We start from the raw sequence: 25,487 nt of genomic DNA, 5'->3' as shown, positions 1-25,487 counted from the left end.
AAATGAGTAAGAGAAAGCTGCTGAATAAAAAAAACGAAAGCTGTGCTCTTTCCAAGATAAACCATGTATTAATTTCATGAATCACCGCGCTGCTCCGTTTACGGGCTATACATCGAAGCCAGTTCGAAAAAAAATCTATTTTGTAATTCTTCACACGATATTAACGCGATTGATTAACTAATTTCAGTCTATAAGCCTGGCACACAGAATCGCTGATTATTTAAACTTTCTTTTCAAGTAAACTAGGTGATGACGATATAACAAAGGAACAAAAAGATAGAAAAAAAGATATTTAAAAAACAAAAATAAATTCATAAGCAACATAAGGGCACTTGACGGGAAAGTTTCACTGCGCAAACAGTGCTAAGGCCATGAATAAATTCATAGCAATCGGGGGGGGGGGGGGGGGGGGGGAATGTGTTGAAAAGAAGGGAGAAAGCATCTCGACAGACAACCGAATTCCAAGAGAGGCGAGAAAATGCGGGTAACTTAAGGGGTATATTACTGTTTTTGGAATTGTCCGTTATTCCGGCTGCGGATGAAGAAGCGTGTTGCATATATTATGGAAGCTGTTTCATTAATTTCAAAACAAAGATCATCCCCCAAATCTTTCAAAAGTCTTGTTGGTGAATTCTATTTTCCCACTGGGCAATCAATGCACTTTTACGGCGAGCTCCTTTGACTGTTGAGGAAGATGACTTCAGAGGCAATTCCTCTCTCATTTCCACTGATTGTGTCTCATCTGCGAGCAGGTCAGAAATGGAGTGGGCACTTCGCAGCTGTCCCTCCAGGCGCTGTTCTGGTTCGTTCACAACTGGATCGTCAATGTCAAGTAAATTGGGTTGCGATTTGGCAAAAAATTTGCTTCGATTCAATCTACGCGATGCAAACCCCAAAAAATCGTTAGTCAAACCGATAACTGCTCGTCTATAATAAAAGTTTTCTTACTTGAGCTCTTCTTCTCTTTTCTGCATTTCGCGAAATTCTTGCTGAATTTTCTCCTCGGTAGTGGCGTAATGGCGGCGAGGAGGCACAACTTTCTCGCGGACTTGTTTATCCTCCTGTATTCAAACATAATTATCTTGCGAGTGCTCATCAAAAAATGTCTTTGAATAAAGCACAATTCACCTCGTCTCTTCGTGCTATTTGCGATTCTACAGGTTTAACTGCGGGCACAACGTAACGGGCAGGAGCCGATGTCATTTTATTGCTCTGGTTGATCACGCCAACAGGATCACCGGCCGATGATCCTGGGGTGACGACGCTGTGATGTGTTAACGGTGATGAGGAAGAAAGCGCCGTGGGTGCCGAAGGTGTAGGTGCGTTGAAAGTAGCTGGGCCGTTCAAGCGTCCGCGTGATAGGAGAAATTTCTCCATCAGGCCGCGCTGGCCACCTTGGGGATTGCTGAAATTGCGCCATGTCGCCGTCGCGGCGGCAGGCTGGCCGCCATTGGCGGTCGCGCTCGATAGGTTTGCGTTGCCGTAGCCGCGGTTGCCATACGTCACTTTCATCTGCGGCATTTTCTTGACATGCTGCGGTTCGGATGGCGATTCTCGATCCTCGACAACTGACTCTGAGCGCTGCAGAGCGAGTTCCACCGTGGTAGGGGACTGAATGGATGACACGGACTTAGCTGGTCCAATGGCAGTCTTTTTTCTAGAGTAATCAGCCAAGCTGGAAGCCTGCAAAGCGAGTCCTTAGATTTATAGATTTGCGACAGGGGTACAAACTATTCTAAAGCTATCCGAACCTTGGAGCCAGCTCGCTCGAGTGACGTAGTTTGAATTTTTCCATCGCGGACAAGCTCGTTTTCCCTTTCGACAATCTCGTCCATTTCGCGCTGAATGACGGACGATGCGTAACGATGCTGGACATCCCGTTTGTCGCTGCTCGAATTGGCGAACCTCTGTGCCTGGCGATTCTGTTAATGGAAGAAGAGTTAAATGATGCCATTCAAAAAAAATATTAACTAAGGATTTAAAGGAAAAAAAATAATTTGGCAAAATTCACTGACCTCTTTCTCATTCTGTTTAGTTACAGACACCGTCATCCCTCCGGGTTGAAGACCTTTTTCTCTGCGCAAGGCTTCCTCACGCTCACGACCCAAACGAATTTCGCGTTCAATGGGTGTCTCTTTAGACCTGCTAAATAGTTTTTTTTTAAAGGTGAGTTCATTCATTTGTATGATTGCAACAAATCCCAACAAAATAAAAAAAAAAACACGCAAGAATTGATTTTCCGAACCACTTTAGTCAGCCGATGAATCGTCGAAGCGCTGGAAAAAGTCGATAGCATTTGAATGGCTTACTGACTCATCAAAGGTTGACCTAGTGCCATTCGGTAGCGAGTCAAATTATTCAATTATTCAAACTCTAACTGTTTTTTTAATGTCTAAATTTGTCTCGTGCAAAAACTGGAAAGAAATGGATGACTAAAAGAGCAAGGACATTGGTTCACAGCCACAGAATAATAATTTGATTAAAACCGCACGTTACCGTGCCAAAAGTGAAACAAAATCTTGATGGAATGTTGGCCAAGTATATAGATTTAAATGATTTCCACGTAATTTCACGGAATTTTCCATTCAGTCATAGACGTTTTGTACCTTGGAATAGAAGCATACCTTAGATAAGCTGGGGTTTCATCCTCATCCGACAGATCGTCTAGTGGCATGACGATTGGCTTGCCGGAACGACCACCCCGCTTCATTATTTCCGTGTTGCTGCCCGGATTAGGCGTGTGGGTCAAGACGTGATCGCCCGAACTGTGGCCGGAACTCATCGAATCCATCGACTGTGTCCTCTGGTGAGGAAATTTCGAATACTCGCTAGGAATCAGGCCGGCTTCTGGACTTTCGACTCGACTGCATTTAAAGCAAGACGAAATTAGAGAACAGAACCATATAAAATCAAACGAATTAACTATAAACGGAGTAAAGAACAAATAACAGAATTTACTATCCAAACGAAATGGGAATTGGTGCATGAAATTCGCTTGAAAATCTTTCATTGACGATTATAGATTCCAGTTTTGAAACCCAGTCGAAATTCTGCAAGTAGGGCAACAACACCCAACGCTTGGCTAAATATTGGGGTGTCACGTCCCCCTGGCGAAAAAAACAAAACAAAACATTTCGCGACACAAACCTGCTGTTAGCTTCGCTGCTGCTGACATCACGCTCGGCATCCGAATAAAGTCCTTCGTCGTCAGTAACGCCATTGGTGGTGAACGATGACGGATCCTCGCAGCCGTTCTGCACATTGCGAACGTTCGACTCCCTCAATTGGCGCAGCTCCTCTTCGCGTCGCTTCAATTCGCGAATCTCCTCCGAGATGCGGATCTCCGTCGGCGATACCAACACTTCCATGGCTTTCTTCGACTCCGCCTTTTTGACAAATTCACCAGGCTGGCTTACTTTGTGCCCTTCCCTCTTATTGGATTCGGCCATGTGAGGCTTCCGCGGCGCCGCTTCGGGCAGTTTCGCTTGTTTGCGCGTCGCTTCCAACATTTGCAGAGCCTTCTGACGTTCGAGAAGCACGGCCTCTTCGCGTTCGCGCTGAAGCCGTATTTCCCGCTCAATCAGCGTTTCGGTTGGATTCGAATGCGGACTGATGGAATGAACGCCTTTGTTGACCGAAAACGATGCTGCACTGACCTCCGTTTCCAGTTCATCGTCGCTGCTGGATGAGTCACGCTCCGGTTCGAAGTACAACGATTTTGGCCGTATGTCGTGACTTGTTTGAGATTTAGGTTCATTGGGGACAGCGACCGAAAGAGGCGCCGGAGCGATGGCAGTGCTGGTGGGTGCGGTGGCATCGACGTCATCAATAGAGCCACCGTCTTCGAAACTGCCAAAAACGACGAATGGTTTGATATCCACGGCGGAATCGTCGCCTTTGAATGTGATGGAAGCCACGTCCGTGAATTCCATGTTGCTTAGAATAGGTTCTTCCTCTTGTTCGGCCGCTTCGTCCTGTTCGTTGTCGAGCAAATCATTGTCGAATCCGGGCGGAGGCGACAGAGTGGACTGTTGACGCTGAAGCGGTTGCGATTCCGTTTTGATCCGGTTGTTGCGTGTCAGCGGAATAGGTTCCTCCAATTCGGATTGCATCTTGCCTTCCCAAAAGGCTTTCGTCTCCTCCTTCTTGACCAGAATCGACTCGCTATTGACGCCGCCTGCAATTATTCAAGCAAAAAACGTTTAGTATTAGAATTCAAAGATTGCCGTAAGAGTAAGAATGTTCCAGCTATCGGTATATGCTATCTGATATCTTTCTAAGACTTTTATCGGCATTTTTTTTTTCCTTTTCCTGCACCGTCTTTTGTTACCCGTCATGACTCGGCCAACTGTAAGAATGCAGGAAGAAACGGAGGGGAGACATGAGGAGGGAATGAATACGAAAATACCAACTAGAGTCTTTGATCGCTTGGTGGCTTGTCGTTTCTTCTTCGAGTTGAATCGAACCTTCAGGGCGGAAAACTGGAGATTCGAATTCCAAGGGCATGATACGAATTAATTCATAAAGACAGTTGTCTTTCTTTTTCAGACAAACCCTATTTTCATAGCGTGCATGTCTGCAGGTAAGTCATCGTGAACGGAAAAGAAACAAAACAGCCCGACCGAAACCGTTTTCCCTTTTTTGCTGGACGAAGCCAAACAGAAGCCGAAAACAGATGGTCTACCGGTACATCAGGAAATAATCGTAGCATATAACCGGTAATATTTATGAAGGGCAAAGATTGATCGGGAGTGTAATGAGTTTTTATTAATTTTTTTTTTTAGACAAATGCGTGGTTTCCAATGCTGGGCAATGCAGTACGGCGAACCGCAAAAAAAAAAAGGGTAACGTTCAATAAAAATAGAGCGGATCGCTCGTAATGATCGGTGACGCGACTCGGCGTGAACTGATTTTTGAAAACTAAAGCGGAAATAAGGTGGCTCCGACCGTTTTCTATTTTCCTTTTGACGTCTTCAGTACGTATTCATTTCCATAATTTTATTTTTCGTGGCGAAATCACTCAAAATAGGTGCACGAACTGACATACTTTTGCAAACCAAACGCAATGAAGGCCGCTGTTCTTCGTTTTCTTGAGAAAGAAAAAGGGGAACAATAAGGGAACGGCCGTGTTTAATGAGCGGCTAGAAGGAAGGAAATTTTCAAACGTTCCCTGAGTACGCATCCGCCAAACAGGAGGTTCAAATAGTTTCCCCGGAAACTACGCGAGGCCGTCCTTGTTTTTTTTTTCCCCAGTCCCTCCTCTTTTTTTTAAATTGTATAACGACAATCATATCAGTTCAAATTCTTCGTCTTTCTCAATCTCTTTTTTTTTTATAATGTAGCTCCCTTTCTTTTACAATGTCCTGTTAAACAAAAGGGCGCGATTCATTTAGAGCGGAAAACTAGAATTCAAAAAAGTTTGAAACCGACGTCAAAACACTGCTATTACAGCGAAAGCGGAAAGAAAGTCGAACAAATCAAACGCAATGTTTGGTTTGAACATGATTTTCATTTTAAACCGATTTCAAATTCCGGAGAACACGGTCATCGAGGATTTTCGTTACAGCAGAGCGAAACGGCGGCTGTTGAAAACGAAAGACTAGAAACAAAAGGTAAGGCGATGAAACATCATTGGGGGGTTCTGGTGTCATCGTCATTGTGTGGTATGTGGCCAATCCAAGAAAAAAAAACATAAAAAAAAGCCAGTGATCGTTCGAGCTTGACTGATCAAGCAGATCGCCAAACGAGAGCGGTGGGAAGTCGAAAGAAATATTGTAGAACTAGAACCCCCTGCCGTCATTTTAGTCTTTCCTGACGCCATCAAATATAAAATTTCAGTGGTCTACAATCAACTTAAGTGTTTCCAGTCAAGAAAGAAAAAGGTACAACAAACATAGTACACTATCTGCTGGGAAACAGATTCGTCTAAAGACAGTAGCAGATGTCACAAACGGCTTACAAGGGCGATCTGCCTTTGTTCTCTCGGCTGCGGAAACGTATGACGCCAAGGCGAAGGACCGGAAATAGGGAGGGAGAAAAAAAAGGGAAATGAAACCCCCCTAAAAAAAACACGAAATCGAAATCTTTCGTGAATGGCGTTATGGACAAGGAAAAGCACTGGGCCTGACAGGAGAATCAAGGGCGCGATAAAGAAACAGACGGCAACCTTCAAATGTGGCCCACGGGTCATTGAGAAACTGGATCGACAGATGAAACACCTGAAAGGGTAGCACGCGTTTTCCCCTTCTCCCCCCACCCCCCAAATAAATAGAGGGTTACAATAAACAGGTGGGCTGATTGTTCCAGCTTCAAAAAAAAAAATTGTCGTTATTTATTTCGCTTTGTGGACCGGAACCAGACGGTTTCTGTGAAGTCGGGGGGGAGAGCAACACCTGGTTTGTCCCATGTTAGCCCATGTCTCTAGCAGTTGCTCTTGTTTTTTTTTGTTGTTTGTTACAGAAGGTAACACATGTGGTAAGGGAACTAACGGATACCAGAAAGTGGGGGGGAGGACCCTAGTTCAAGTGCGGATGAGCATAGGGCGTATTATTTTATTTTTCAGGGGGAGATGGAGGAACGATTATTTTAACTTATTTAACAGAGGGGTGTGGGGGTGAGGACGATTCATCGTCAAGCAGGAGACAAGCGGAAATTGTTTCCTTTGACCGACAGACACCAAATCCCTGGTAGCGAAAAAGGGGCGACAAATAAAAAAAAATGGCACATGCGACCTCTTTGGAATTAGACTAAGGAAATCCGCATTATCTCTTATGTTTAACCTCAATGGGAGAAGGGCGAAATCCCGAAAACGAAACTGGAAAAGGTTAGCGCAAATGGAGTGAATCTCCATCGTTTTCAGGTCGTGGGTAAACTGGTAGATTGAGGATTGCCTAGTTTTGACAAGGATGTGGACCAATTTCAAAAAGAGAAACCAAAGAAAACAAACAAGTTTTAGCGCGCGGGTCTGGTATTCGAGTGCGACATGATGAGAGCGGGTCAACACAGGAGACGAATGTACTCAAAGTCATCGCCGTTTTCCCTTTTACGTCGATAAAGAGTAGGGCGCAACCATCTGCTTCGTGATGCCGGGACACGCCGACATGGTAACACACACACACACCCACAGACTAAACACAACAACACGCAACATCACCCCTTTCGTACATCGACATCGGCCGTTCCTAAAGCATGCCGTAAAAGGCCACAAGCCAAGAACCTTTTCAGCTCCTCCGACTATGTTTCGCTAGTTATCATCTGCCTTCTTCCAAAGATTTTTAGTGCATTTTGTTTCGTTTTCTTTAGTCAAAGAGATAATTAGGCAAAAATAGCAAACGGGAAGGTCAGAACAACTGACAGATCTTTGTCTTGAACCTAGCCCACATCTACAGACACACACGGGCTAACACAGTGAAATAAACGAACACAAAAACATAGAAAAAAAAAAAAAAAAAAAGAAACAAAACACGCCACACCTTTCACGAAAAGAAAGTCTCGAAATAACAAGACAAGAAAAACTAATCATTTGCAATAAAAATAAAACAAACAAAAAGCCTTGTACCTCCCGAACAACTTCCGGAGCCCGTGACGAGCATTTCGGAAACGTGAAAAGAGAATATATGCACCTGGAACAGCGTGTGAGAATCCCGGTGAGAAGAACTCTCGACGAACAATCAAAAATTTTTTGATTGAACGGACAAAGGAAAAAAAAAAGATCCTTTTCGCGGTAAAGTTGTTCAATCGCTGTGGCACAAGAAAAGTGACTCACTGTTGAATAACGTCAATAACAAAGCGAAGAAAAAATGTATGCAAATGTTATACGTAAAACAAAAAAAATACGAAACGAAATGGAATGGAATAGTAAACAAGACCGTCCAGCACGACCGGAGTTTCGTTACTGAGCCTGCTCACCTGAAAGTCCCGCCAGGTGTACACATAAAAGAAGCGAGAGAGGAGGAGGAGGAGGAGGAGGAGGGCGAAAGGCGGGGGGGGGAGTTCGAAACGAATGAGGGGAGGAAGAAAAGAAGGAGAACTAAGCACCAAGACTTGAGCTTAGAGCAATGCAACGTAGTCTATAATCCTATGGAGAGCCTACACTCTCCGTCAACGCTCGCAGCACTGACTGCAGTCGGAGCAACGCATTTTTATTTTCTTCATTCCGTTTCACTAGCAAGGAAAAAATATTTATTTTTATTCATTGTTCTTTTTCGTATTTCATTGTCTAAACTGTTAACCCGAACGACAGAGAACGTGATCTGATTTTCGCCTCCTTCTACTGCATTGGTCGGGTCGTTTGAATTATCACTTCGTGTCATTTTTTTTTCCCTGTGTTTTTCCTCCTGCTGATTTAATTGAGCATCGTGTGTAGGAAAAAAACGAATCGAATCCGGGTTTTGCGTTGGGCAAAAAAAGCTCGTTTCCAGGGTTCCACATCATCATCATCATCAACCCCCGCCGCAAACGTCCTTTACTAGCGTACACACACACACACATCGATAAACGCAAGGTAGCGCCAAGAGCTTCTATTTCTTTGCTATTTGCTTCTGCATTTTTTAAAAACTCTTTTCGGTCGGTCGTCCACCTCGGCCCTCGATTTTTTTTTTCACACCGTACGCTCATGGGTGTTCATGGCGCCCCAGAGGACTAAACACGCAAGCCCTTGACGCTGGATCGTTCCAGTTGTCGTCGTTCAACGACGTCGCAACCCGGTAAAGAAAGGAAAATAAAAAAAATTTAATCGAAACAAAAGAAAAGCAAAAAAATAAAAGGGGGGCACAAGGTGAACAAAAACAACAACTTGGATATGCCGTCCGTGATTTACACAAACACAAAAGACAAGGAAAATATATATATATATACAGCACGCGTGCATATATATATAAGTATGCATAGAATAAAGTCCGATGATCTCTCGCCATACCCCTCTTCATCTTCACTCAAGACATCAGATGAAAGGAAAGGCGGAGAAGGGAGAGGATGAAAAATTTCAAAAAAGATGATTAAAAAGAAAAAAAAAAGAACAGAGCCAGGAGCTCCGGGAGTTAAGGATAAATCAACGAAACAAAACGCACGGAGCAACGCCTCCAGTTATCGTAGCAATTCATGTACTAGAAGCGAAACGTTTGAAAATTTATGGTTGAACTGATATCAAAGACGTACAATGTACTAGATTGTCGTGCGTGCATATATTCGACGACCTCGAAATGAATTAAAGAAAAAAAAAAGACTAAAATAAAATAGCCATACGGCAATTGCCTTGAAAAGATGTTGCGGACGAAGTCAAGGTTGTTGAACATCCTAGCGGACCAGCTACAGAATTACAATGACGTTTTTTCCCCTTTAGAAGTTGAATAAAAATGTCTGAATGATTGCGTCTATATATCACTGCATTGATTCAATTCCTCCTTTATCAAACGGATTTCTATGCGTCAATGGAGCGGTATTAGCGAGTATACGAAATGACTCGAGGCCATTTAAATTTTATTATTCTTGCTGAGCACCCGTTTTGGTAGATAAAGAGATTTGAAATAAATTTTTTTTTTTTTTTTTTGTCTGACCACTCGTTTTCCTTTTTCTACGGGCTAGCCAATGTGACTCGATATACACGAATTGTTACGTGTGGGCAACACCATGGAAATGAAATAACAGAATATGGAATTTGTTTCTTTCCTCCTTTTCTTTTACGACCGTAGCGGAGATTAGAAACGGAGAACAAAAGAAGCTATTCGATCCCACATCATGTACATCATCGTCATCATGTTCTTCACAAGCCGGGGAGAAAATCGAATGATTGCGGCTGGCAACATCAAAATACGTGATAAAAAAAAAAAAGAAAAAGAAAAACGATTCAGCGTGATAGGAGAATGAGAATCACTGGAAAACGACGTCAAATGGTTTGATGTGCCGAAAACCTCCTTGCGGGCTTGATTTTTTCCCTATCTATTTTTCTTTTAATAGCATGGGAAATGGCGGGTCACCCGGGTCGGCCTTCTCTACTTTGATGAATTCCGACAATGTCGATATGGAAGGAAGGAGGCGGTCTCTGTGTGATTGTTTATGTGTGTGTGTGTGTCTATGTGGCGAGACTTGTAACGGCAAGTAAACCATCCATTCTTTTCTTCAGTTTTACATTTTCGCATATGATTATAGGCAAAGGTTAAGCGCAGCGAAAATTTGTACGTTTCGCCTCGAAATGCCATCATTTTTTTTCTCTCAAAAATTATCGTTATCAAACAACAACAAAAAATGTACATCCATTTTTTATATATTTTTTATAGCGTTCATCGATCTCATCACCGCATGAATAATGCTCTGGAATTAGGATATTGTTGGGGGTCGCGAATAAAATTCGGTTCTTTTATTTCACATAATGATACAGTTTGCATAACGGGCGGCCTACATATCGCACGAATTTGTTTTGTTTTTTCTTTCGTGAATGGAAGTCAGTTCAAAAAGGGAAATGAACCGCACCTATTCCCTAGTTTCTAACTCTTTTCTATTTTTGTTCTTGTCAAAAATATATATATTTTTTTATTCCAGCTACGTTGCGAATGCGTGTTCTCAATTCGACACTAAGAAAAATTGACAACGCACGTTACGATGGAAAATAAATTTGCCTTTATTTGGTGCGGTCGAAATGGCTGATAGTCGATGAGCCACGCGAACCCCCTCAACCGCACGACAAGTCGATCGGTGTCGGCAAAAAAAAAAAGTCCCGATAAGCGTCGTGACTTTAACCACGTCCACATTTTGATTATTGGCTCAGCATTTTGGTTGTAACCGAAAAGAAAATTCAAGGGTCAACCCGAAATAGTACGGTATTCTTCGAATGACATTAGTTAGCACACAACTTAGTGGATTGTTAGTTATGCACCTTAAAAGGTTTCAAACACGAAAAGTTTTGCGCACAAAAAAATAAATAAAAACAAGTAAATAATAGCCATGCCAAATGAGTGCCGTCCCTCCCTGACACAGGGTTATTAACGTTCATCCGTTTCGACACATTATTTTCACCTAAATAAAAAGTTCTCTCGTCGTATAAAGTATAGTTCATATTTCTTTTAACTAGTCGCCTGCGGAGTTGAGGGGGGATCTCTTTGGAATAGAATGCAATCATCGACACGTAACGGTACAAAACTGACGTGTAGTTTTTGTTTTGTTCTTCATTCTCAGCTGTAGGCTAAATTGGGAAATGACACGTGGTTTGCTATTTGTTGCATGTCGCGTCGCGCTCTTCAATACGGCCGACATCAACATTTAACGGGTTTCGCTTCGCCTCAAAATCCCTGACTGGCGAGCAAACAGTCCGCAACGGGCCGGATGCTCTTAACTGAAGGACTTCGACTTTAGCCGAGTGTGTCAGATTTGTCCGCTGTTTATGGCTTCATTCGCATTTTCCCGCGACCAGGGTCTCAAAAACATTAATGATGCTTAAAAAAAAAACTAATAATAATAAAGAAAAAAATTATATAAGTAACGCGTTCAATTTTCTCGACAATTTCAATCTAATCGTTTCGCCGGAAAGGTAAGAAATATTTAATTTCAAGTAGCTATCGGCTAAAGGCTGCACGCTTCGAGCTGTCATTCATCGGCTGAACTTCTTCGCCCTATCGTGTACCGTTAGAAAAAAAAAATACAAGTGGATGCACGCATGATCGAACTTCATGGGCAACGCGTCACGTTCGAATAGACACTGTCCGAAATTCTTTTTCTTCTGATCCCCAACCCTGATTTTTTTCTTTATTCTGTGCTATTGTTAACGCACACTTTTCGTGAGATTTTCAAGGACGAGCCAGACGGTTTCAAGAGATTTAAAAATGATTTCGCAGAGGACAAAAAACGAGGGACGACGGTGAGTCAGGAATGCCTTGAAAGGAGAGAAGACGTCACCGGGACATTTGATGCCAAAAGCTCCAAAGAGAATACTGATTCGCGCACGATCAACAATTCAGGTATGGAGACGAGAAAGCCGGATGGGGAGTTGAAACATTAACTTCAAAACATAGCGGTTCCAACCCTTTTGCTGTCGGGGACCTCTGCCCGCAGCCTGAATCAGAAGAGGAGGAAAAAAAAGAAAAGAAAGAAGGGCGCATTTTTGGTTGATGTTGTTGTTGTCCATCCGTCTTATTTGCGATGCCATAGTTGATTATTCAACAGACGAGAAACGCGCTATCCCCCCTTGTCATGACAGGCTTTTGTCTGTCTGCCCGCTGCGAAGAACAACCAAAATTAGCGGTGTTTATCTCTTCGCTTGTTTGCTTATGATTATCTGTGGACTTGTTTGCTCCGCAAAGATGAAACTGATACAAGCAAGCCAACAAAAGACTTACTAGAGCCATCGTAGAAGAGGCAGCTGGTGCTAGCGGCTTTAGGGATGCGTGCCAAACCGTTGAACAGCTTGTCTCTATTGGATAGGTAGACGTCGCAGCAAGAAGATGCCGAAACGACGGCCGTCGTAGACGTCATTGGAAGTGCCGCTCAAAAACCGCACGCGTTTCCACCTCCAATCGATTGATGAAATGCGGATGTCGGTTGCACAAATGCGCGGTGAAAAACGAATAATAGTGTTCTGTATACGTACGACGCTTCCAATTATCAACTGTTATCGGGGCACTTGCACGTGAAAGATGACAGTATACGTCCGCCTCGATGAACGATTCCAGCTCAACTGTTTCGCTCTGCCTCTTTCTTACAGCCTTACTTGCGGTCGACTCTCCCGGCCGCGCTTTAAAAGACCTCTTAGCCGACACACACACACACACACACACGCACGCATACACACTCCTGTAACAAGATACACACCAGCATGCCCGCTCCTTAACTCTTGACGACGCGCCTTTTTTTTTCTCTTTAGACGACGCAACTCAGCGTGATCAATGCACGTCGTCGTTGCTGGAGCGGAGCGTCCAAAGGCATCGGCTGCGCGCTAGAGGCGGTGATCGGTAGATGGTTGGGTGGTTAAAATATGTGGACGGCCAGCAGTTAGTAGCGGGTGGGCAAAGTAAACACGACAAGGATCAAAAGAGGGGAAAAAAAAAAATGTATAGAAAAAGAAGGCAGAACAGTACCACTGAAGATGGCAAAACGCATTTTCAGATGCACGGATGAACGATTTAAGAGTATATTGCCCCCAAGGCGATACTATCACATGTTCAGAAAAAAAAAGGTACCTGCTGTCTCGTGATTCGTTTGACTCAGGGATAGTTACGGATGGCCATTGAATGCCAGTTTATGAGAAACAAAAACAAACAACGTACGTATAATTAATGTTGTACGCTATCCAACCGGCTTTCCTGTAAGTTCTCAAGCCTCTGTTTTTTTTACGACCTTTTGATTATCCTGAAAAAAAATCCCAGCAGGATCAAAACATCCTTAGTGGACATTGATTTAACGGTGTTTACATTAAATTGATTTGATTTATACGGGAGGGCCATGTGCAACATAAAAACAAGGGACTTGAAAAATGCAAAACGTCATACCAATTTTTTGTTTTTACTATAGACAAGTTCTCCTATTTGCCATGCAGGAATATACGAGTGCATGGCGCCGTTCGGCTATCAAAGTCCACGAGAAAAGGCTATTGCCATTAACACACACGGACGCAGCATCTTTGGAGGATTTCATTGTCCCTCAAAAAAATGGGCGGTCATTCAACTTTTTAAACGACAGAGCGAGGCGGCTGTACAAAATTGCGCTCACCGTTAGCAAGCAAACAAAAATAAAGCCAGCGAGGTTACATGCGATAGTTTCCGTCGGCTGGTAAAATTCGAGAAAGGGAAGGAGGACGAACGTGGGCACACAACTCACGAAAGGTCGTCGAGTCGTATGCAAAGAGACCTCACGACCTACAATCGCCAATGCCAGTCTTGGCAACTTCGAGCTTCGGTACATTAACAAGGGCAACAGCAAAACATACCCCCTCCCTCCCCTAAAAAAAAAAAACAACACATAATTTTCCCTGTCCTGATTCAAACGACCCCAAAAAGTTTTTGTTTAACATGACTTCAATAATCTCTGTGAACAACGAGGGTCAATTTACAAAAATTTTCGCATTATTTTTCAATGAATCCTAAGGCATTGCTTGAAACAAAGACAAGCCAAAACGCATCCAGGTCACTAGGTGCGCACTCAGCCATGGTCCCGTTTGTCAAAAGGAAATGAAAACATCGTCACATTTGAGAGAAACTAGTGAATTACCTTTGGAAGTCAAGAGAAAAGCATTACCCTGTACTCACGAAACATTAAAAAAAAGTTGGGGAAAGTTTTTTTTAGAGAGAGGGAAAGAGAGATTAGAAGGGGGTGAAAATTGTTATGAGATTGTTGACAGTGATAACCAAATTTGTTGCAGCGTACCGCCATAGCTGTTTTAACTAGGCCCTGTAACCCGCACGCCTTTATCATTCCCGAAAGGAATTTCCATTTGGCCTCGTACGACGTCAACAGCTTACGGGCTTAGCGGGATCAGGGCTTTTAGGAGTTTTTTTTTTTCTATTCTATCATTCGTTCTCTTGTCTTTTTATCTTCGCCTCTAAGGTGAATAAACAAGAGTAAAACCTAGTGTTCTACATTCCAACCGGCATATGATAAGCGTGTTGTAGATATCACGATCAGGTCACCGGCCTCCTACGAATGTCGAAATTAGAAATGACGAGGCAAGACGTATGTTTTTTCCTCCCTATCGGCTCGGGCATTCTTAGCGATGTGTCAAGGCGTTAGCAGATTTCCGTCAAACTGGACCATTAAGGGGCTATAAACACTAGCACTGGCGGTGTCTAAATTCATCTTAAAAATATTTTTCTACTCAATTGGAGAAAAATCTAGCTCGAGCATGTTGTGTCATCTAATCGACTTGACGTTACACAAGAGAATTTCGAAAAACAGGATTGATAGTCTCTTAATCGAGCTATTGAAAACTGGTTCCATAGATTTTTTTTTTGTATCCCCTGGTATTGTTACGCATGTTTCCCAGAAGGTGAGACAAGTGTGAAGCTTCCCGTTATGATTTATGCGTAATCGAATAAATCATCGTTAAAAGAATATAACAACAGAATGAATGAGTGGGTTTTGAGAACTTACAAGATAGGCGCCGGTTGCCATCTAGCGGCGAAGGCTCCAACTGGTCAGAAGAAGTGGCATTCACGGTTGCGGGCGAAAGCCAGTTTTTGCGTTTAGTGGTCTTGGGTGTCATTTCATCAATGACGTTGTAGCGGTTCGAGCTGAGTCTATCAAATGACTGGCCAACATTGTCCAACCCGAGTTTCTCGTTGCGAAGTCGGTCTCGCTCCTGCATCCTTTTCATCTCGTCCTCAACGATCTGCGCTCCCAAATTGGCTTTTGGTTCGGGAGATCGAATGGTCTCCTTTGAAAAACTTTCCATGTCGCTGACGTCACTTTCTTTCATTGAAGATGACGCTTGCGAATTAACGCTGACCAGTGAGGCCTGGAAAAGACCATCCTCATTAGCCGGATCGTAAGTGCGGAACGGTTCGCCAGGGGGCGGTGACAGCGGCATTTGCGGCGGACGAACGACATGTTCTTCGTCCGATTCAGATTCAGATTCAGGTCGTTTAGCTTCAGATGGCTCAACAGATCCGACCAGATCCAAAAGTGTCTCGATGGGTATCTCTGAAACGGGCAAGATCTTATCTTCGGCCATCACGACAGGAAGCAAAACAGGTTGGGTCGTCTGCTCGGGCGCACCAACTTTCTCTTCCATTCCATTAGGCTGCAAGTCATCTTCCATCTTATCGGACTGTTTTAGCGAGCTCTCAAAAATTCCGGAACTCAGCTGTTCCAGTCTCTCGAACTGTTTCAAAGTTTGATCCAAAAAATCTTGTTGACCGCCGGATTTCAGTTCCGTCTTCACGTTGTTGTTCAGCGCGTCGGTAGGAGGCGACAAGTCGGATGAAAAATGGGCAGGTTGGAGGAGTCCAAAGACGCCCGAATCTGGGCTGCCGATATTGCGGGCGGATCCGATGCTTCCGTTGGCCAACGAATCGGTGGGCGAAAGCTGTTCGGGCGACGAAGCCGATTGTTGCGGACTGCCCGATGAATTGCCCGAGCTGCGGCTGTCGTCGCTTGAACGGCTGATCGACGACGCCGGGGTAACAGCGGAAGTGGCTTCGACGTCCAACATTAATGCGGTTAGCACGTTGGCCGGATGCGATAGTGGGGTACAGTCCGAAGGCGAACAGATATTGGCGTAAGTCTGTTCGCGTTCTTGCAGTTCTTCCAAATTCTCGTAGATGGCGTTGGGATCAACACCGGTCTCTTCCGATTGCTGCACCGTGTCGTAGAGCTTCTCTTCTACCAGGCCGTCGGCCACTTGAGCGTAGACTCGCTCTTCTTCGTCGCTATGATTGACCTGGGCGTAGACCCTATGATCTTCCTCGTTACAGCTGGCTGAAGTCGCAGGGATTACTGCCTGATAATGAGACGCGTTGCGCTCTTCTATAACAGCATAGGTGGCCTCTTCGTCGTTATCAGATTGCAACGCCGGAGGAAGTGGTGGAGGCGGGGGAGGAGGTGGAAGTAATGTAGGTGATCCGGAATAACACTCGTCTAACGTCTGGTAGAGCGGGTTTTCAAATTCGGACACAACTACATCGGCCACGACTGAATGCACTGGGTCTTCGATGATTTTCGGAATGGGCGGCAAGGCGGACGATTGCGACCGTACAACTGTCGGCGCGCTAACGGGAGAAATCAGAGATTTCTCTAGCTGGCGCTGCTGGGTGTCTTGACAGCGCTTCTTGATCTTGGCCGCTAACTCGCGCTGAAATAGCGTTTCGAGATCCGTTAATGGCGGCGACTTGGCTCGGATCAATTTGATCGGCTCTAACTGGTTGCCACTGCTTATTGCCGGCGCTGGTGTTGTTACTGGGTGATTGGGCTGCTCTTCAGATTCCGGTGTAGGGCGGAATGAAGACAAAGTCGATCGCGATCGAGTGTCGGGTGATGGGCGCGGTAGTTCAGACGAACCAACCGGCGCGAAGACCACACCGTCCAAGATGTCCGAAATGAAGCCGACAGAGCTGTTGGGCCCACTGTTGTTGCTCTCGCCGTTAGAGTCTCTTTCAACGTCTAAACTGAGACCCGATTGCTGGAGCTGGCCGTGAAACGCAAAGGCGTTAGCGTGCCTTCGACTCTCGGGTTCTTCAACCTCTGCCTGTAAAGTTCAAAAGATTGACGAATTGAAGTGGCGGCCAATAGAAAAGATATTGTTTTATGAGAAACTGTGATTTGTGAGCACATTTAATAGAGCAACTGAACCGAACGACGTCTCTTGACCGACTGAACAAATTTATCTTCCAACCAGATTAAACTGAGAGAGAATCACGGATTCGACTCAAAGACGAGTAATGGGGATATGACAGTGATAAGCTTGTTTTCCTTAATAAACGAGAGAAACTGGTTTTAGCCGAATTGGGAATGGTGGCGTGTTTTGTTATATGGCTAAATAGATACAGCGTAATAATTATTAATAATGATAGTTAATTCATTTAGAAAACTGTGCCGCCAGTGATATCAGTAATGGATACCTATCATTGTCATAATAATAAAGGACGGAATAAACGATGCAAAATTTTGCAATCAACTCGACTAACAAAAAAATAGCCCTGAAAATGAGCACATAAAAAAGAAGAAACTTGTCGTGATGATTTAAGGCAAGAAAAACTGATTTTTTTTTCTCGCGAAATAAAACCAGCGCACGCGAAACGGGACGAGGAAAAAGAAAACTACCAGCCTAACAAGAAGAAATCAATGCCAAATAGAATATTGAAAAAGAGACGAAAGAAATCAGCTTCTGTTGATCTTAATGGGGTCGGCTTGTCACAACCCGTCACAACTAACATAAATCAAGTCTTCAACGGACGGATTGCACCATTTCCACGATATCATTGCTGACGCAATTTCACATTTACGATTCCTTAGCTCTCAAACCACCTGACCGGATCGCTAAACCAGAATGGACGTTTTGCGCATCTGAAGCATATCAAAAATAAATAAATAAACAGTAAAAACAAGGCAGATGCAAGAAATGGTTACAGCATCATATTATATCATATAATTTGCCAGTCGAAAGGGCTTTCCAAAAAAAATACTTAGAAAACAACCATACCCATCGTAACCACCAGAGACGGTGAGTGAGTTACACCGCGTCATGGCCTCCTTTTCGCGTCAGTACACGGTTCTACCTCTTTTTACACCAGGCTGGATGCAAGCGCGAAATGCATGTCAATTACTGGCTTATTGTTAAGTTTCTAGTTAGAAACGTAAGAGTGTCATGCAAACATGACACGTTACAAAATCCGCGCGGCTTTCTTCCTCCCTAACGCGAGATGAATGATGGATGGCCTGGCTGAACGTCAAACATGACCACGATTCTCGGTCAAAAATGGACCAAATAAATATTGAGAAAAAACCGGTACGTAAACGCAGCGGAGTGCAACTGTCGCTTTGTCACATGCTTACACAACAAATTGACATAGATGTCGTCAAATTGAATGGCAAATGATTCTTCTCGACACAAGAAAGTTTGACTACATAATTCAGAACAATTAATTCAAAAGTTGGAGAACAGATGCGATGACTTCACGGCATGATTGCCACGAGCAAAGCCAGCAAGACACGAAAGAAGTAGGAACCGAAGAGGATTAAAAAAAAAAGAAAAAAGAGAGACTACTCTATTGCCATGGTTTTCCTTTTAGGGCCACAGAAAAAAATACATACAGTATATAGTTCAATTTCTCTCCCGTTCTTCGTAAAACAACGCCAACATTTTTTGGCGATGGAAAAAATAGGTAACACACTATTAAATATGACTAAAGTGTCGGTGCTGTGGGAAATACCGGTTCCCAAAGATTCGAAAAAGCCAAAAACTTTAGCGAACGAGGCAACGCCAGTCTTTTTTAGTATCAACAAATTGGATGCCAAAGATCACCAGGTCGCCCACAGATATACAGCAGTAATATAGAAAGTCAATACAATTCATACCTCTGAATGCGGTTTGCTCTTCCGGCTAAATTTGGACGGGCCAAAACGCCACGAGAACGTTTTCTTTAAGCCGGACTTTGTCGACATGATGTCAATCGTATTATCTTTTGTAAATATTGTCAAGTTGTTAACAACGAGAAGCAAAGTTGGTTGTCGTGAAAAAAACAAAAACTAAATCCACGAAACTGATCGGCTGATCGATATTGAACCAAACACTTTTTCTAGGCGCAATGTCATGATATAACTGGACACATAACACACTACAAAGAGAATGAAAACGAAGATGACTATCCCGTTGGATCGTTGGTCGTCGACTCGCTCAACAGAGCACCGGCTTCAAATGGAGTGCGAGCCTACGATAGTGGGCTGCGATGGTAACGGCACAGCGGACAAACAACCAACCTGGCCCATCTTGTTTCTTCTATGCCGGCCGTGTGAATCGACTCACCCGTCAATACGCGTGCGGTAATCAAGTAAGACAAGTAGGCAATAAAAGAGTTCTCTCTCCAAAAGAAAAGAAATAAAAGAGAAAGAAAACAATATGCGCCCAACGAGACTAACAAAAGAGACGGTACGGGACACGCATGAAACGCGCACAGTGGAAATGCACAGGTGAAATGAACGAACGACGCGCTACAACTGATGCCTTTCTCTACTCTACGTCGCCGTAGTGACTGGAACAACCGACCGATGGCAAGCTCCACTTAACCCCTTTGGAACAAACATTCTTATGCGTAGGAAAGAGTGGGCAGGCGGGGCCTAGAGAAGTTTTATGTGCATAGTAGTATGCACATCCAGAAAGGGAGAAAAAAAAAAGGCGGGAGCAGCCGGGAGTTCCCAATCAAAAGAGAAAAAAGTAGGTCGTTCAATTTCGAATGAGCACCACTACCGAGTCTCTTCCCTAATAATTCTGCACTTGTTGTTTGCCGTCAATGTGCGGCCCAGTAGCTCTAGTTCCTTCAAAGAAACGGCTGTATATCCGAGTGAAAGGCACTGTGTAACGACACAGCCACTGGTGAATACGCAACAATCATCAGGCATACAAGAGAAAAGAATGGGCGCAGTGTGGTTGTAAGCGGCCGCCTATAAAAATGTGTCGATCGCAAAAAGCCAGCGAACGAGCAGAGCGGGAAGAAAAGAAAATAAAACGAAAAATAAATCTCAGTTATGGGGCTGACTGTTCCAGCTGTTTCCATCATATCTTTGGCAGAACTTTCTCTTCGTTTACGCTCAACTTGTGAGAGAGGCTTCGTTCACGTCGCTTCGCAGCGATCTCCTCCGGGGCGATGCACTTTCTCCTCGGAAGTTTAAACGCCACCATACCACCGTCGAAGCGCGTTGCATGTGCTTATTGCGAGAGATTGGTATTTACCCTAGTCTCGGCGATTACGGTGCGCGTTCAGACAGACCCATCCGTCTGACATGTTGTACATAGCCTTTGGGGCGAGTCAGGAAGGAAGAGAGAAAGGCATTTCGTCCCGTTCACCTTACGGCTGGCTTTCTCGTCAATTGGAATAAACCAGTATAATCATTATTTTATTGAAGACGGGTCATCGTGCTTCTCATCAGTCAGATAATAAACACAAAAAAATTATGCCGTTCGTTACGGTAATTAATCTCGACCACTTTGTTTCAAAATAATACACAAAAAAAAAATGGCAGAAGGAACAAAAAATTAGTATAGCGGAAAAATGGAGCGACTATACGCACCCGTTTCACACGCTTCGAAAAGAAAAATCCATTGTTTTGTGACGACAGTTAGGGAAAACTTGTTGTCAAAAAAGAATGGAGATGCCACTCTTTTCCTTCCTGCGTGGTTGCATCCTCATACGACACACGCGCAATTAAATAAACAAAAACCGGAAAAGAGACGCGAAATGTTCATCATAAACATTTTAAAGTGCCTTTTTGTTGGGCAGGGTTTCTTTTTCTTTTTCAAACGGGCACGTGGACCGCGTTTTGTAGCACAGTAATGACCTCAGGTGGCCAATGAAACTCAAAGAAACATCAATAGAGAGCGATCATGTTTTAGTGATTTCAACGTTCATCGGTATTTTGAAAGGCGCGGCGTAACGACAACGATTCTTCGCTCTACGTTGCAACTTTTCTATTTGGATAGGAGAATTCCGATCGGCGTGAGGATACGATCTCCATAAAAAAATAAAATAAAATAATCGACGAGCGGCATAGAAAACGAAAGAAAGTCCGTAGTAGAATAGGCAAATTTGGCAATTGCTGATTTAGATTCAAAAGAAGGAGCACAATCGTATATAGTTGGTTGTAAACAAAAGCAGTGCAGCGAGCCGATGTGGCCGTTCCGTGAGAAAATCATTTGGAATAAAAGAGGAAAGTGGGTTAGGCGTCCGTGAAAAATGGCTTCGATTGCTTTGTTGATTACTTCCAACCACCGTTAGCGCAGCATCTGCACACGCAGAATTGTAGACTAAAAGCATTCTTGCCTTTCTTTTTCCTCTTTTTTTTTTCAATTTATTCAAAGGACAATGACGGCCCATGTAGTTTGGTGTCCGATCATCCATGTGGTAGGAGACAACTTGTCGGAACCATCAGTTACTAAAGTTCTCACAGTCTCATTTCGTCAAAGTTCTTTGGTTTAAAAAAAAAAGATGTTGTCCTCGAGGTAACGATAAAAGAAAACGCATCAACATTAAACGCATCACGAATCGAGATCATATTTTTTTCTACCGTCCTCCGTGAAAATTGATCAGACTTTCTCTACACACATGATCAATAAGATGGCACCGCCTTTCATGTACTCTGTAGTTTCAATCATCCGCGAAGCCGATTGGATCTGATGGATAACTTACAGTCTTTATAGAAAATGCAGCCATTAGGTCTTGTTCAGACAACTTTCCCTTTGCTTTCCATTAGTGATAGTGCAAAAACGAAAAACAATGTATGTCTATTCGCATCACTGATCGTCTCGATGGGCTCACCAGATTCAACTTGGGGATGTTACGTATGAGAATTTTTACGTCCATTTCAAAGTCTTTTCCCCGTTACGAGTCCGTTCCGATTAACCGACTTCCTTTCGACAATATTGAATGTTACTTCCCGCTGTGGACGAGAGTTTTCGATAAAAAATGACAGAAGGTAAACAAGCGAGTCCTTTCCATGAGAACAGCATTTTGATCCCTCCTCTCTATCGCACAATCTGCTTGGTTTTCCCACTTTATAGCCCGCAAATATTGACATCAAATGCAAATGTAAAAAAAAAAACTTTTCAGCTCGTTCCTAATTAACCGTCAACTCAATGGGTGTTCACGGTCCATCTGGCGTGCGCTACTTAAAGAAATACGCACAACAAAAAAAAAAGCCGAAAAAAAAGGAGGGAAAAAAAAAAAAATACTTGGTTTTCATTCAAAAAGAAAAAGGATAACACAGAATTTGAAATAAGGAAACAGCAAAGCATTTTTGCTGGACGTCACATGTAACCGCAATCCGCGCGCGCGCGCGCGTTCGCACAGCACGTCACCTGCTGGACAAAATTTTTTTTTTTTTCTAAATACCTCCAGCAAGTAGAACTTGTTGCGTTTAAGTCGTTGTAGCGTTTGTTTCTACGTTTTTGTGTGTCGTCGTTATAGTGCCTATTTCCTTAGTCGCATGTTACGGTCAGAATAGATTCAAAGTCTTGCTGGTTCACCTGATTCTCATCGGCTGCCGTTGTGCGGTATCGGCTCTCGCTGCGTTTTGAGGTGCACTGTTTCTTTTCAGCCATTATACTACTTCATCTAACGCTTTAAAAATGTGGAAAAACAACAAGAGGAACCCAGCCAAGAAGGTCGCAACAGATGGCCAAAGAAAATAGACCCCCCTCCCTGCTGGTTTAGCGGACAATCTTTTTTTTAAAAAAATTCTACTGGCATTCGGTGGCTATTTAAAACAAAAAAAAAAAAACTGGTCTCATTCGCGGTAGCATCTACATAACACGATTCGCATGAAAACCAATCATTGGAACAACGTCTGCCAAGTCATTCAAGTCCCACAGAACCAGGCTGATGTCTGGGAAAAGCATTAGAGCTAAAATACAAAAGATGCAGGGTCAGTTAAATAGACAAAAGACAGAGAGAAGATGCGGGGGGAAGAGACGTTTACCAGCTGATTAGAGTAGCGAAGCATGGTGTGCTGCAGGGAAAGAGAAATGAGAGAGAAAGGAGGTGAAAATGCAATCAAACTGTCTTCTCTTTCCACATCCCGGCGGGCAGTATTAGGAAGGAATGAGCCGTGTGCGTGCCCAACCTGTCCGCATCGCAGCTGCAGGTCGTAAAAGTCAGGACGCATAAATCGAGCCAAGAGAAAGGCGCTGCAGAAATATTTCAATGAACTATACGCAGCGTCGAAATTCGACTAGCGAATGCTCAACGAGAACAAGGGGGCCTCCATTGTTGAACATGTTTCCATTAATCTGTCGTCATCAAACGGCCTTTATTTTTTTGTTGTTGTTGTTGTGGACTCTATAGGAGAGATACGTGAATCGCCTTATCAATCAAGGACGGCCAACGAAATTGTCTCGCTTTCTAACGATTATCACTCACGTCACACGACGAAATATCATGAACATTGGAACGCGTAATGCATACAATGCCAGTTTCAAAATACCAACGAAGCAGTCGAAATATTTACTTTCGTTATCTGACACAGAAAAAAAAATATTAACGTTCCTATACAAAATGGACATGGTGTCAACCATTTACTACGGTGCTACAAAATAATATCGCAGAGGAATTTTTTAAAATGAATAACTTCTGCCTGTTTTTATCTTGAGATTTTATGTAAAGAAATCATAAGCCTACCGGCTATTTTTCAGGCCCAAAATTAAGAGAAACATGTCGCCCAAAGGAGGTCTCGAGTAATGGCTCCAACAGTCATCACAGCAATGCTACCCGCTCTGTCATTGTTTAAAAAAAATGTCGAGGCAGCTACGGACCGCGAAATGACGTAATTTACATCTCGTGTGTCTTGTTGGAAATGCCATTGAGGGCGCGGGAAGTGTTGCAGGAACAAGAAAATCGACAGTCTCAACCGGCAGACGGGAAGCAAGAAACGTGTATACACATCCCCTTTGCATCTAAAGTGCCTGATGTGCGGTTTGACCCTTGACGACGGTGCAAGACGGGAGAAATCGGGTGAGGAAAACACAGACGGCAGGATTCATCGCCCCTCTTTTTCTTTTGTTTCTACCCCCTCAGGTGTTGCGGAATCGGGCTAGATTGTTACACGCTAGAAACATGAGACATCTTTTAAAAAATTGCGCCTTTACCTGACTCCGTAACACCATCATTCGCTAGCTTTCTACACGGAACCTTTCCCACCGATGTACTAAACAATCAAAACGATTTTTTTCCCTTCTCGCTCTACGCAAACATTGAACACTGCGAAAAAAATTTTATTGCTTTGACTATTGACACAAAAACGCATTTCCAAATCATTGGAACTTGCAAGCGAAACGAACTCGATAAAAATAAACCCAGTGGCATTACATTCGTCGTAATGATCTTTGGCATACATTGCCAAGTGGAATTAGAGTAGGCGAAGGTATCAAAATTTGAACAACATTGGCTACTCAGAATATTTCTTGAAATCGTATCTTTTATACAGGATTAATGCCCTAGTAAACAAGATAGCCAATGTCTCTAGTTAAATGTTAAAAACGAAGCTTCAAAAGCTGGCACAATCTACGTTGATTGCGATTTTGGTCTTACTTCTCAATTAAAAATCTCAAGGTTTTACACGATGCTTTAGATAAAAAATGCAGGTTACAATGAATTGAGAATCGGGGAATCGGTTTAAATCTTACCGCCGCATTTCCCGCTGCAAAGAATTCGTACAATAGCGATGCGCCATCGGCCACCTGTTGGTCGAGCTCAGAGTTATTGTCCAAAGAAGAAAGCCAGTGATGGTAACTTTCATTCGATTCGATCGCTGTCAAAGATGCAAAGTTGTCCTCGCTATTCTGAAGTGGTAGCACAAAGATTTCTAGTTCTTGTTCGATCGTGTCTACGCTTTCCCGTTGAAGTGAGTCTAACAAACTTTGAAAACTGAGGAGCCATTCGACATACTCGTCCGTCTCCATAGGCCACACATCGTAGTGCTTCTCACTGTCCGGCACTTCATGAACTTCCAGGTCTAGGCTGTACAGCTCGAGCAAGGATTGCTCCATATCGCACAAGGAACAAATGATAAAGAGTGATGAACTAGAAATGCCCACTGTTTCAATAAATCGCCAATCACAGTGGAAGTGTTAAACGCAAACGACGGAGACGGTGGATTTCCCTCGACTGTTACTTGAATTTGACTGACGGTTTTGATCGCCTTTCCATAAGCATTTTATAGAGGAATCGAAGGAATGTCTTCGCCGAAGAAACCCTTTAAAAGAACGTAAGTAAACCGTTAATCGACTCCCGTTGGGTGGACGAATACAAAAGGAGATCACCCCGAAGAGAAATAATCGTTGTATCATCGAATCCTATAGCGCT

General features: G+C 43.5%; 1 protein-coding gene across 3 annotated transcripts; it reads right to left on the bottom strand.

Moving 5' to 3' along the window:
- Positions 1 to 53: 53 nt before the first annotated feature.
- On the bottom strand, positions 54 to 25,109 carry LOC130691352 (uncharacterized). 3 transcript variants are annotated; one of them, XM_059494896.1, is made up of 9 exons: positions 24,809 to 25,109; positions 15,073 to 17,164; positions 3,148 to 4,177; positions 2,625 to 2,864; positions 2,016 to 2,145; positions 1,752 to 1,922; positions 1,129 to 1,683; positions 949 to 1,061; positions 54 to 876 (listed from the first exon to the last, which is right to left on the bottom strand). In XM_059494896.1, the coding sequence occupies exons 1-9, from the start codon at positions 25,082 to 25,084 to the stop codon at positions 612 to 614; spliced, it is 4,872 nt and encodes a 1,623-aa protein (XP_059350879.1). In that variant the 5' UTR covers positions 25,085 to 25,109; the 3' UTR covers positions 54 to 611. The 3 variants fall into 3 exon arrangements, with proteins under 3 accessions (XP_059350879.1, XP_057370274.1, XP_057370275.1); XM_057514291.2 differs by lacking the exon at positions 24,809 to 25,109 and adding an exon at positions 23,107 to 23,145 and having other exon boundaries at positions 55 to 876; XM_057514292.2 differs by lacking the exon at positions 24,809 to 25,109 and adding an exon at positions 18,994 to 19,632 and having other exon boundaries at positions 55 to 876.
- Positions 25,110 to 25,487: the final 378 nt, after the last annotated feature.

This window comes from Daphnia carinata, chromosome 1 (genome assembly GCF_022539665.2).
Source record: "Daphnia carinata strain CSIRO-1 chromosome 1, CSIRO_AGI_Dcar_HiC_V3, whole genome shotgun sequence".
Lineage (NCBI taxonomy): Eukaryota > Metazoa > Arthropoda > Branchiopoda > Diplostraca > Daphniidae > Daphnia > Daphnia carinata.
Note: the sequence above shows the minus strand (reverse complement) of the source record. Positions and strands in the feature narration are given on the sequence as shown.